Source organism: Barbus barbus (assembly GCF_936440315.1).
Source record: "Barbus barbus genome assembly, chromosome: 10".
Taxonomy (NCBI): Eukaryota; Metazoa; Chordata; class Actinopteri; order Cypriniformes; family Cyprinidae; genus Barbus; species Barbus barbus.
In genome coordinates this window covers 24,683,882-24,698,074 of record NC_136738.1, presented here as the reverse complement: position 1 = coordinate 24,698,074, position 14,193 = coordinate 24,683,882, and the positions used below count along the sequence as shown (strand labels likewise).

The 14,193-nt window shown below is 35.4% G+C and overlaps 2 protein-coding genes across 2 annotated transcripts in view; both read right to left on the bottom strand.

The window, feature by feature from the left end:
- cacnb4a (calcium channel, voltage-dependent, beta 4a subunit) overlaps positions 1 to 1,252 on the bottom strand; it is a gene marked incomplete at its 5' end in the record, with an annotated part of 30,587 nt that extends 29,335 nt beyond the window's left edge. The window contains one exon of the mRNA XM_079427203.1: positions 1,190 to 1,252. Coding sequence (XP_079283329.1) covers positions 1,190 to 1,252 — 63 coding nt within the window. The remainder of the gene's footprint in view (positions 1 to 1,189) is intronic.
- A 1,270-nt stretch (positions 1,253 to 2,522) lies between these two features.
- stam2 (signal transducing adaptor molecule (SH3 domain and ITAM motif) 2) lies at positions 2,523 to 14,023 on the bottom strand. Its single transcript, XM_079427195.1, has 14 exons — positions 13,673 to 14,023; positions 12,462 to 12,546; positions 12,141 to 12,216; positions 11,059 to 11,154; positions 10,783 to 10,929; positions 8,833 to 8,902; positions 8,457 to 8,649; positions 8,195 to 8,289; positions 8,024 to 8,106; positions 7,814 to 7,901; positions 7,126 to 7,180; positions 6,877 to 7,033; positions 6,608 to 6,747; positions 2,523 to 4,137 (listed from the first exon to the last, which is right to left on the bottom strand). Exons 1-14 carry the CDS (start codon positions 13,710 to 13,712, stop codon positions 3,936 to 3,938), a joined length of 1,527 nt encoding a protein of 508 aa, XP_079283321.1. The 5' UTR covers positions 13,713 to 14,023; the 3' UTR covers positions 2,523 to 3,935.
- Between the last annotated feature and the right edge of the window lie 170 nt (positions 14,024 to 14,193).

The following is a 14,193-nucleotide window of genomic DNA, read 5'->3' as shown; positions in this document are numbered from 1 at the left end:
GAACGGATGTTTCCAGTAGTTTGTTGTGCAAGAAACATAAATGTTATGGCCATCTGCTGCATAGGAAGCACTGATGCTTAAAAACTGGGTCAGGCCATGCGTCCTTTACAGGGAAATCAATGAGAACATTAATTATTTAGCAGCATAATTAAAGACCAATAGATCAAACTGGCATGCATTAATCTTTAGCACATTCGGGATTTGGTTTTAATGATCCTTTAAATTGTATAATCAGCCCGTGTAGAGTAAAATAAGAGTTCACCCCAAAATGAAATTTTTCTCGACATTTACCCACCAATATGACTTTCTTGCTTCGGTAGAATACAAAAGAAGGTGACAGAATGACAGACTCAGTCACCATTTACTTACACTGTATGGTACAAAATGCAATGAAAGTAAATGGTGACTGAGGCTGTCAGTCCCCAACATAAAAAAAAAAAAAGTAATTTGAGTTTGGAACATCATGAAGGCGAGCAAATGATGGCCATTTTTTATTTTCAGATGTACTGACCTTTTAAGCTATTATTCCACATAATACATAAGTTTAAAACACAAAACATAGGAATTTTACTGTGACACTACCATGGTTTCTTGACTATTTATCATGTTTTTTTTTGGGGACATGTATCATGTCGTTCCTTCATGAACATCCAATTACAATTGCATTTGTACCAACAATAAATGTAACAACATCAAGCTGTCCATCAGAAGTTAATGGAAATATATAAGGACATTCAGAGGTTTCTATTACAAGTGGAAAAACACAAATATAACATAACAACAATGCAAGTGTTTGATGCAGATATGCTATATATATGTATGCATATATATATATATATATATTTATAATTACACTCACACATACACCTGCACAACTTGTATAAAGTACATCTATGCAGTGTACAGAATTCAAAGATAATGTTTGCAATGCAGTGTTACAGATCATCTCTGCTTCAACATATGATACGTTTTAAGCATATGAATTATGAATATTCAAATATTCAAATTAGTAATTTCCTGTGAGTAAAAATCCTTTAAGTGGGGTCATGTTGTCATTGTTGGCAGATTGGAAAGAAATATGTGTATCACGGATCAATTTAAAGACGTTGGATCCTATAAAGACAAACAGAACTATGTGTGTTTGGTGCACCAGTCACCATCGCATTGTCACCTTCTCCCGCGTCCCTACCTGAAAAATCGGCTTCTGGACCCCGTCGCCTATCCCGTGTCGGGTGTAGATGTGCCGGGACATTTCTGCGAGTTCATCGGTCCATGGAGGTGGCTGCCTCTCGGTCCCGGTCCAGTGGCTCGGCGGAGGAGGATACTGAACTGTTTGCTCCAGTTTCGCTGCGGTGTCCGCGGTCCGAAGAGAGGCTTGTGCGCGCTGAGCTCTCGGTGACTGATGCGGTGTGCAGCTGTAGTGAAGCTCGGTCACCACTAGAGCAGCAGCACGAGCTACTGTAGTGTATCTAGCTGCTCGACAGAGGTCATCAGATATTATGCAGATATTAATCAGTGTCGTTGGCAAGATTCCCAAATGTCAGTCTTTTTATCTGCTGAACTATAATTCCCTGGTGGACAATCAATTTGCAGCCACTTACATTTTCATATCAAACTGTTTTGTGTTAAAAAAAAAAACTATGCTGCTTTCCGAATCTCAGTCATTATTATTATTATTTTGTTTTAATATGATTAAACGTGTTTGGTATTTATCACTCACTTTTGTGCCACTCCCTTTTATTCACCAATAAAATAATAATAATTAATAAAGTTTTTATTTTTGTAAGTGAACAAGCCCCTATTCTTTAAATAAGACACTCTATGAGGTGCTAGGGAGAAAATATTGCTAGCAATTGCCAGCTATGTCATTTAAAACAAATTTCTCAAATTAGTTGACTCTAGCCATGAAACATGTTGATAACTATAAGAGCAAAAGGTGAAGGTGATATAAACACACACACACAATGATTATAAATTCTGTCTACTATTGTTGGCTGTTATCTATCATTTGCAAAAGGCTGTGGGAAGATAATACAGCCAAATTCATACTTTAGTACTTATTCTCATGTTCTGGTAGTAAATACTTAAAAGATTATACTGTAAAGATAAATGAATGCTAATGTAATGCGTGACCCATTTTAATAATGACAATAATAATGTATCTCAGTGGCCTCCCAGGTATAGATTCATCAGAACATCAGATGAAAAATGAGAATTACTGTAGGGCATGTCTTTTTTAATGGTGCATGCTGTATCTACAAAGAGCTGATAAGGAAATAGTAAATTGCAGGGGGATTTATATCATACACAGCTGTAGCTGCTTTTCCTACAGACTCTATGAGGATTCACCCATGAGGTTGATAATTAGTAGCATATCAGCTGTGCAAGAAGATTTGAACAAAACATAACCAGATATGATGCACATATTATGCAAAATAAAACTGAATAATTAACATTCAGCATCTCCAAATCAGTTTGGGAGGACGCTGGTAAAGTATATCCACAACAGAAAAGCAGATTTTGAAACACAGGTAGTTTTTATTTTCTGAAGACTATAAGAGTTCACTGTGTTACAAAAGGAATCTGAAAAATGAGCAGGCAGGATACAAAGAAATCTTGATGTTACAAAACATTGAGTCCATGAGTACAATACAGACTTCGCTCTAAATCTCTTAAAACATACAGGTTTACAAATATACAGCAGCTTTTGAAAAGGTTTTTTGAATTGGTTTCTATGTTTATTCCGTCTCGTGAAAGAACAAGGCATCTGGTGGTAAATAAATGTTTATAAAGTTAAGGTGCAATACAGACAAAGCAGATATTTAACATCTAATGTACAATATTTTTTCGAGCAGTTTATGAAAAAAAGAAGAAGACAATTTTCATTTATATTTTACTACATTAATCCCATTTTAATGAGAATGAAAGCTGTCTATATGTTAAAGGAATTATACATTTCCCCATTTCAGTTCAGAAGAAATGGGTGGGTATATCAGAAAAGCACATTTCTTCACGTACATAAGAAGCAAAAAACAACAATTAATTCATCATTTCCAGCTGAAGAGTCATAGATCAGAAGAAAATTACACTGTATGCAGTTTTACATGCCTTAAATTAAGTCAAACAACAGCAAACACCCACAATGCAAACACAAGCAGTACTTGCATATTATAAATATCATTATACAGTGAAACATGGATTGACCATAAAGGGATTGCATTTGTGACCACTGTCAGTTCTAAAGCACAGTTTGCAAAGGAATTTATGAATATTACATGTAGCCTGTAGTAAACCGTGGCCCTACTAAATCGGTCCCATAATTTTGGAATCACTAACAGCAGAATGAAGCTAAAACTGTCATTTTGATCGTAAGAGTTTATAGAAGTGCTCGGAGTATTGGCACATAAATTCATTCCAGATTTGGTGATCTATGTATAATCTTCTTCATACAATCATCCTCTCTTACAATGCATAAAAAAACCCACATTTGCTGTGAAAGGCAAGAAATTAAAGTCTAGGATCAGTTAATCCAGAAATAAATGAAAATGGCAACAATTAATCATAAGAATTGTGGAACAAATGAGGAAAAGTATGCATGTATGTGCATTTTACCATTTTATCTTATATTCTCAATCAGCAAAAAGAAGAATATGCTGGTGATTATCAAAGATGACAAAAAAATATGTTTATGGTTAGTGTGACTCATTCCATCAACTCTGAACACCTGCCATAAACTGCTTCATGGGTTAGTAAGTGGGGGAGAAAATGACGTGCTTGCTTCCTTTCAAGTGGATTACATCTTTGTCCTGTGAAGATAAATGTCAGCGAATCTTTGCATACCCCCTGTCATCAATAGAGACGTGAGAGAAAAATACTCTCGACCTCAAATCACCATTTGGAATTTGCATTGAATATTAATGGCTGTGGAGTTAGCCTTACAGAAGGGGTTGCTGGTAGAAGGCTGCTTGTTGCTGTTGAGGTGCAGGATGGGCCGGAGCTGACATCGGATAGGAGGTTGGAGGCAGACCATGATTAGCGTTCTGATAGGCAGACATGTCCATAGCCATGCTCATCTGTGGTGGGTAAGGGGCGGGGGCTCCAGGAGCTTGGTTTACATATGCTGCATTCATGGGGCCACTGCAGGAAATAAGAAATTTGCAGAAATTTAAGGCGAGTTTTCCCAACACCACTATCATGCTGATACATTTTAAACAAAGATATCTAAAAAATGTTGACAAGTACACTGCCCGGGATCATGTGCTGATTCCAAAAATAGTATCTGTTTTGCTCTAGCTCATTGCATTTTCTGAGAAAATCTGATGTGCATTTTGTCTCATTTTTGCTTTTACAACCATTTGTAAGGTGAGGAAGTCTTGTATTATACCTTAAATCACCAGAAAAACTGCCACTAAGACATAATCTTCCTTTGAGCCAGGTTTAAACTATTTGTACAATTCTCATCTGAAGACATTATTTTATGCCTATTCCTGATTTCAAGGTTAGAACAAGCAAACATGACCCCTATGTTCACACGATTCCAGTACATCAATTGACATCTCATGAAGCAAAACGCTTTGTGTTTGTCCATCAAGACATATTTAACTTCAAACAATTAGTCCTCTATTCATAATATTGCTTTCTCCAGAGAAAACGTCATCTTGTCTGAATCAGGAGAGAAAACAAGCACCGTGTACAAGTGATGACAGTCTAAAACAGTTCTAAACAAATATATATGTGGATTTCGATGTGAGAAGACAGTGGATAGACTGTCATTTTTTCAGATTACAGACTCAAATTTTGACCAAAAGTGACGGTTTATAGTTTAAACACCTTAATGATTGATTTGTTTATTATAAAACGCAGCTTTTCACATCACAAGATGTTAATTGATGGACCGGATTACTTGGGAATTATTCTGGTGCTTTTAACATCCACTTGAACTGTCATTCTGACGGCACCCATTCAACTGCAGAAAATCCATTTGTAAGTAAAGTAATGCTACATTTCTTCAAATCTGTTGTGATGAAGAATCAAACACATCTACATCTTGGATGGCCTGAGGGTGAGACAGCTGTCAGCAAACGTTTGTTTTTGGGTGAACTATTACTTTAAACAAAGATAGTAAACTAGTGAAGATGGAGAATGGGAGCTTCTGTGCGTTTCCGCTCAGGTGCTGGTTTTCTCATCGTTGTCAAAATAGGAGTCCCACTACTGAAAACTGCATTTATAGAAATAAAAGACAAGGTCAAAGTTGCTTCAAAATTAGAGGTAGACTAGTCTCAGCCTCAGATGTCACACCCATGGAACGTTGGCTTTTTAAGACCTTTGTTAAGACCTGCACAAATAAAATGAATACCATATAAGTGGGGTAGGACAATGTCTATACTACTTTTATTAGAAATTAATATTTTCCAATAATTTTTATGGGCATTTTTACCTTTAAGCCATTTTTTTCTTAAAAGTGTGCATCATCGTTTGAGTCAAATTCTGGCATTTGGGCTATTACCAAGAAAATTAAATCAGTATCAACAAAATGTATCTTTGCAATGCATCTGAAGTGGCATTTAAATGTATTTACACACACTTTAATGCAGCTCAGAGGGACATAGATTGCTAACCCGCAGTTTCAAATGCATAAATAATGTTTTGATATTTGAAACCTAAAACATTGAAAACTGATGTTTGAAATTATTTTAAAAAATGAAGATAGTTTAAATGTGAAATTAAAACCGCCAGCAGGTAGCAGCGAGCCAATGCTAGTAAGTGAGTCATTGTGATTGAACTGAATCATTTAGAAGGTTGATTCATTCAGGAACGAATCACCGTCATGTTGCTCAGAGATGCAAAACAGTGCTGTGGCTGTGTTTGGAATTATTTTTGTTGGAGAAATAGAGCAAAAGCAGGAAATATGGGGTCTAAAACAAGTCTCTTAATATTAACTTGTTTATTGAACTGTTGCATAAAATCAAAATCCCATTTGTAATCATGCTGACTTTTGGAGAAAAGAATGGCACTCTTCGTGTGATATTAACTATATGAAATGATATACCGTAAATATAGGCTATACATTTTCTGCCCCCATATCTTAAATTATGTGATCTTTCTAAATGTATTTTAATAGATTGAATCGTGTAGTGAAACTCGTACGCGCACACATTCAGCCATATCGCAATTCTGGACTTACCCAAATTTAAGACCTCTTGATCATAATTAAGACTTTCTTGTACAATTTAAGAGTTTTTAAGACCCAGCGGAAACCCTGTTAACGTTCTGCCTAGAAACAAGGATGCCGTGGCGCCAAACTCCCTAACGAAAGAAGAAAGCCGTCGTGTTTACAACTGTGACGACAAATTTTTGCTTATCAGGATCTATTTACAGAAATATTTAAAGTTCGCGGCATAGAATCTTTAGATACGTCCGAGAGTTTTACATATCGGTCTGTTATTGTGGCGCCCCGAAACGTGACGCTGAACGAAACAAACTGATTGGTTGTTTGACAAGTCGATCAAACGGCCGTCGATCAATCGGCCTTGGCCAATAAATCCTGCCATAGATTCCAGAACTTCAGCCGTTAGTCTGAAGGTCTGGCTACACGAGACTAGATTACCTGATGTAAGGAGGTTGTGCTGGCTGGCTGGTGGGCACTGAATTAACTTGAGGAAGGGAGCAAAGAGGGCCAGCTTGGTCCGTAAGACTATATCCCTGTGGAACACCAGAGGACATGTAGGCTCCAGATGGCTGATAACCCTGAAATAGACAAGAAATAAGAAATTAAGAAATCAGAATAACGACATAGACTTAAATTTTTTTTGTTTGTGTCACAAAATATAATAGACTGAATTGGCACTAATACATTATTTAAATGGCAAAGCAAACCTGCATAGCGAGATGAGTAGGGGCTCCTGGGTAAGTGCCTTGGAGATTCTGCATTTTGGCGTATGCATTGTAAAGAGGAGCCTCATTCATTAGCTGGTTATAGAGTTCCAGAGCCTCCAGCACTTTCACATTCAGCTCGGACAACTCTGAGTGCTTCCTGCAGGGATGAGAGAGAGAAGTTTTCCCTCATAAGCAAAAGACTGAAAAAACAGCCAGCCTATTCTGGGGTAAGTTTTGATTTCAACAAACCTGTCGATTTCCTGTAGTTTCTCATCAATCATTGGGTTCATCTTTTCACAAGCATCTAGAAGAACAGAACAAAAGATTAACACTCTGGAATTGGGTCGAATATCATTTACTCAGTGGAACTCTCAGGTTCAATGATCTTGTGTACAATGTAACATTTGACAGTAGAATTGTGTAACTGTGATAAAATACCATGATAATGCATTATTAACATCGCAAATCTTTTAAAAAATATTTTCATAAAAAAAAAAAAAAAAAAAATTACATTTACGTCACCTAGGAAGTAAAAACTAGTTCATGCTGCTGTGTAGGGGTTTCTAACACAACAGAGGAAGTGACAAGAAATTTGACATTTTTCTCTTTTCTGACCAATGTAATCAATCTCTCAATATTTTTTCTTCTTTTGGGAATTCATAGAAATGCTATTGTGTTTTTTTTTCTTTTGCTTTTGAAGCAAATGGGAATGCAAAACTATATTTGACCACTGTAGAAGTTTATCCAACTATCATAAATTCTGTTTCTAAGAAGCCTCGAAAAATAAAAACGGTCCATAAGAACATCATATTCTGGTGAGCCATGTAATGATGTGACCTAAAATTAATTACAATGTCATATTTCGTTTGTATGCCTCATCCCTACACATAAAAGTAATCAACGTTAAACAAGAGCTCAAGAAGGGTCTTCCTGGTACCTTCTAATGTGATCAGCTCTGGGCCGTCAGGTGAGGCATCTGCAGGGTCTGTGTTCTGGAGCAGGTAGAGAGTTTTGTCCATTTTCTCCTGTAGGTAACAGAGTCAACGATTAACACAAGACAAGAAAATCTCACTAAGAGCCTGTTGACCATATCAATTACACTTCTCCAGATAAGTGGAGACGTGGCCGAAGATCATTCGGTACTCACCTCATCTATATACACAGGCTCAGGCTCAGCTTTGACTTCAACGATGGGCTCCTCTGGTTCTACTGTCTTCTCTACATACATGACTACAGGAAAGAGAATCCAGGAGATATGCATGTGTAATTAAAAAATGCATTATGCCTGTACAAAAAACAAGGTTATAAAGTGTATTACCAGGGTCTGGTTCGGCATTCAGGTTGGTGGTGACAAAGTTTGATGGGAAGAGGCCTACTCCTCGATGATTCTCTCCTTTCCACCAGTTTGGATCACTGTTGGATAACAGAGACATTACTTTTCAATGGACAAAAGGTTATGGGAAATTCACTTTTAAATTAAATTATTTATTTTTCTCTCTTTTTTTGAGACACACAAAACTTATAAAACACAATATTTATTCAAAATTGATTCAAATAACATCCTTGAACGATCAGTTTACCTGTCATCAAGGATGATCACAAGCTCTCCAGCCTTAAAAGTGAGCTCATTGTCTTCAGCTGCTTCAAAATCATAGAGGGCACGCACTTTACGGGACTCTTTCCCTCCGTTGGTGTTGTAGGGTGGATCAGCTATCATGGTAAGGGGTCGTGTCTCAGTTTGCGGTTTCTGTTCCTGTAGAGACAGCTCAATGGCTGCATCGAGGAAAATACATACACTCATTATCTAGCTACAGAGGACTATAGTTTGACTCCACTGTTATGATGCCAAAGATTTTTTTTTATGCTTTGGCAAGGCCAAAAATCATTAGACAGACAAGACTAAATAAAGCATAACTATAAAAATGATATGAAAGTAGCATTAAGAGCCTTCCTCACCTTTGGCCAGATCATCATCATCAGGTGCTCTGCTGGTGGCAGGAGTGCTGTTGGGCTTTGTGCTGGAGCTCTGCAAGTAGAGATCACATTATAACTGATTTGTAAAAACAACATGATATATATTCTTATCTATTATATGTACATACACACTATCGTTCACAAGTTTGGAATAGGTGCAGTTTAAAAAAAAAAAGGTTGCTCACCAACGCTGCATTTGTTTTAATCAAAAATACAGTAAAAACAACAGTATTGTGAAATATTTGTACAATTTAAAAGAACTGTTTCTATTTGAATATATTTTGATTTTTTTTATTGTGTTGGTCCCACTTTTGCTGCCAAAACATCCTTGACATCCTTTTGTAACATTATAAATGTCTTTGTCATCCCTTTAGATCAATTTAAAGCATCCTTGCTAAATAAAAAAAAAATGTTTCTATAACTATAATTTCTTAGCTTTGATTACAGGAATAAATTTTGCACAACATCTGTTGTATGAACAGAACTATAATGCCATCTATAGGTGTACTAGAGCAAAAAAAAACTGATACTAACCACACCATTTACATAAGTAGGTTTTTGAGATAACATTTATGTGATGACCTTTGAATGACACAAAGTCTTGTGAGTGAACTAGTTCATGTAGTTGGTACTCATTAACAGTTATGGAAATGTTTACATGCACTTGTCCTTGTCAAACAAAATGGTCTAACAATAAATGAAGGAAAAGGATAATAAAGATGAATTGACATCTCGTGGACCATGAGGGCAGTGTGGCAAATGTGACAGGAAACTCCATTCTGTTTGCTTGATTCTCTTGTCTCAAGTTTACACACATGCTGCAGCATTCCAGACGCACCTAAATAGCTAAAGTGTTAGCAGACATGTCATGTGAGAAACAGTGGTCATGTTTAGTCACATGATTCATTTACGATCCATCTCTCATACAGAGGAGGGTAACTATTGGTATACTTTTAATGTATCTTTAAAAACAACATGACCTTTTGCAAAGATTGACCAAACAAACCAGTAAAAACAAAGAAATATCATCCCAATAATAAAGTAAAAATAAAAAGCATGTGATTGCTTACACACTATCATTCAAAGGTTCAAGAGTTCAATCGATCGAGAGAGTTTTATGTTATTAACAGTAATATTGTTAAATATTACTACAGTTTAAAAGAACTGTTTCTATTTGACTATATTTGAAAATTGATTTTTTTTTTCCAGAGATGGCAAAGCTGATTAGCTGGAGCATTATTCCAGTTTTTAGTCTCACATGATCCTACAGAAATCGTTCTAATATGCTGATTTCTTGATATGTACTCATTGATATGTGAATCTTTTTTTTTTTTTCAGGATTCTTTGATGAATAGAAAGTTCAAAAGAACAGCATTTATTTCAAATAGAAATCTTTTGTGATTTTATAAATGCCATTTTTAATTAATGTCCTTGCTGAATAAAAGTATTACTGTATAAAAAAAAAATTAAAAATAGAATCTTACTCACCCCAAACTTGAATGGTAGTGAATGCTATACAGTTATTATATATTAATTCATAAATGAAACCAACTACAACTTACATAGACTTACAAATATATTTTCCTCCATTTTAAAATGCAAACATTTGACAATATCAGTCCCAGAAACTTTGAAAGCACATTGCAATGACCTACACTGCAGACACAGCATGACAACAAGGTGACACAGATACATCTGTCACAGATTTCTGTGACCTACCAGTACAGGAAATACAAAGAATAACTAATGAACTACGCAAAATTAGGATGGAAAAAACGCTATGAAAGTAAACCCAGCCAAATTCTAGGGTCATACATCTAGGCCAAAAATCAGCAGCTTCTGTCTGTTTCATCAGCGTTTGTGTTAATTGGCCAGCTGAAATCACACAGTGAGTTCCAACAGCATCAAGTTGTTCGCTGATAGTAGGAATACCTGGGTGTTTGCGGTGGGAAAGGACACTCCGTCTTCTTTGAGGGACTTGATGGTGGCACTGATGAGACTCAGTTGTGGGTCTTTCTGGAAACCTTCGGCCCACTCCACCATCAGGGCCTTGAGTTTCTCAGCAACCTTTGGGTGAACCTGAGGAGAAGAGAATGAGGATGGTAGACATTATCAACAGACAAGCAAGTTCATTATACTTTGAAACAAGGATTTGTCTTTTTGTATGTAATTACACTTTAATTTTTGCGGTGAGCTAAAGTTCCTTACCTTGCTCAACACACCACGAACTTCACTGGCAAACTCCCGTGAGCAGATTTCTAGGTGAAAGATTTTTCCACTGTTTGAAACACAGGCACCCAGCAACTAAACAGAGAAAATACAGCAATATTTGAGCAACCATTATTTGCATAAAAACATTTTAATCAATTAATTTCTTGTTATTTGAACATACCATGTATTTATGATTCAGACTAATTTGCCAATTTGTGAACAGTTAAATTCAAAATTATATTCACTAAAGATATTTCCATGACTTTTCCAAGCCTGGAAAATGTCATTAAAAAATTGACTGATACTTCTAGGATTTCTATGACCATAAAAACAATTTTCTATGCAAGCAGTGATTGCACACCTGTTACATTTCTATAAATGTTTGTGCTTCAAATGCGCATAAATTAAATGTGATATCATAATTAAGATTAATAATAATAATAATAATTCTGACAACTATATAACAGTTTATTCTTAAAATATGTGTAAATAAAATGTAAACACAAACTAAAGATTTATAATACGATATTAATAATTATTATTGTTATAGTTATTGCACACTTCTATAACAGTTAATACTTTTAATTTGTGTAAACTAAATGTGACATCATGACAAATACTAATACTAATAGATTTTATTTTTACTAACATTATCATCATTATTTTAAAAATTACAAATATTATTATCATATTCAGCAACTCAAAAGATAAAAATAAAGAGCACAGCAACAAACTTTATTCCTTTGTAATACCGAAGTAATACATTTTTGTAAAGATGCAGCAAGATGAGAAAGAATTAGAAGATATCTAAAAATAGATTGAGACATCTTTGCAGGCTGAGTCAGAGTGGGAGCCCACAGAGATGCCTGTCACCTCCAGATGCTACAGCGCTCTGGAGTTTTTAAAGCTTATACAGCTTTAGTTTCTTCTGTAGTAGTTTAGTGTGCAGTGACTATATGCTAGCCATACATAGGTTAACTGTCATCAAGAACAGAAACGCTGTGACAACTCGTATCGTTTACTAAACTGTGGGTGCAACTCTGTTTGGCTATGATGGGAACTGAAGATGAAGAGCTCACCGTTAATGCTTGCATGCCTACATGAGGGACCTTGTGGTTCACACGCTTCATGATTGACCTGAGACAATCCTTTGCACTACGACAGAAAAAAAAGAGAAAACAACAAAGAGGGGCACGACAATATTTATATTAGGGAAAGACACACCTTTTTTACATAAAAAAAAATTCAATAATAAAATAAAATACACATTGAACAAAAAGTTATCTATACAAGAAAAATAATACATACAAGCAACATTAATGTTATTAATAGTTACTAAATTAACCATTAAAAACATATAGTTATTTAAATCTTGTTTGTATCCTGCTATTTCAGCTCACCCATTGGGAGTTGTCCCGACCCGGTCACAGATATCCATAATGAGGCCCCAGTCCTCTGATGTGCTAGTTTCACTAGTTGCTTTCTCTGAATATACAAATGAATAAGCATTCAAACAAACAAATCCAAAAGAAACTCTCAAAGCAATTTCCCCTTATTACAGAGCCATATCATAACTTAACATTTTAAATTAAGTCAAAGTTTACACCAGCATGCTCAAAACCTTCATATATGAAGTATAATAACAATACTATTAAAAGTAATAATATTAATAATAATAAAACAAGTGTGAATATTATCAATTTACATCCTAGCTATTGAAGAACAAGTTTTTAATACACATTAAGCAAGAGGCTTATATTCATATTCATCCCGTTAAACAGACAAAGTAGCCTGTTTTGCCTGTTATTTTGCATATCCAGCTTGTCTCAACAGGCACAACAACCATTTCTATGATAATACACGACTGTACATTATTTTACTCCTCCTTCAAGAAACAACTGGGTGCATTTGAATGACTAATGACGACAGGGAAATTTGCATTGCGACATCCAGCAAAGTACAGCTTTAAATAAAATGAACAAGTGCTTCAAACCCCTCCAAAGAGGAACATACAGTTCATACACATTAATCTCTCAAAGGACAAAACTATGAAAAGAAAAACACTGTACATCCTATTGTGTGTTACAAATTATCTCCTATTACTCTTTCAGTTTTTCATGTCTACTGGAAATGGGTTAAAAATGTATTTTTTAAAGCAGAACGGTTTGATTACATAATATTTTATTAGGAAGGTACTATACTACATCCTGTTAGATGTATGCTTTATATGTAAATACCAAGGGATTGCCTATATAGGAAATATTTTTAAGTTAAAAAACGTTATTTATTGTGATAATACACATTTCAGCATTTTACATTTTTCAGCAAGAAAAACTTTGTAATTAATCCCCAAACAACTCAAACTTTTTGACAGTATTTAACCTAAATATCGAAAATGTTCTTCTGAAAAGTTACAGAAATTCAGAACAATATTGTAAGGACGGTGTCAATTCTGCTAACTAATTACGTTTGACAGCTTTAATAGTTAAATCCCGATATTTAAGGGATCAGATAAATAGAGGAAATAAACAAAACAAAACGCAAAGATCTTCTTGAGGATATGATCGGCCCTGTTAACTGACTTCGACAAAAACAACACTGTCAAACTCACCCACATCCTGATCGAACGGGTTTTGACCAAACAAAGGCATTTTGCGACCTTTTCCTATCTGTTAAAGATTCAATTCGAGCGTATTATCTACGTATATCGAAGATTTATCGTTCTCTCATCCATTAAAATGCGTCCACTTCCACCAGTTGCTCTTCCGTAAACTTAGTACGCTAGCGCAATGCCTGTCAGACACCGCATACGTGTCACAACATTTAAATAATTCTAGATTTAAAGTTATATTTAGTATTTCTATTAAGACTACAAAAATAACTAATGGAAATATACGTTTTTATAAATCTATATTTCCGACAGGCATGTATGCAGAGTCCTTTTAAAGCCCGGTGTGCGTTCTGAGCTGAGCAGGAGACCCGCGCTGCCATCTAGCGACTGGAATAGATGTCTCTGAAATTCCTGTAACCACACGAATATTATAATTTAATAATATTATATTTATTACTAATAATACATATTTTTTTGTTATTGTTAAACATGAATAAGCGACACAGCAACACACAAAACAT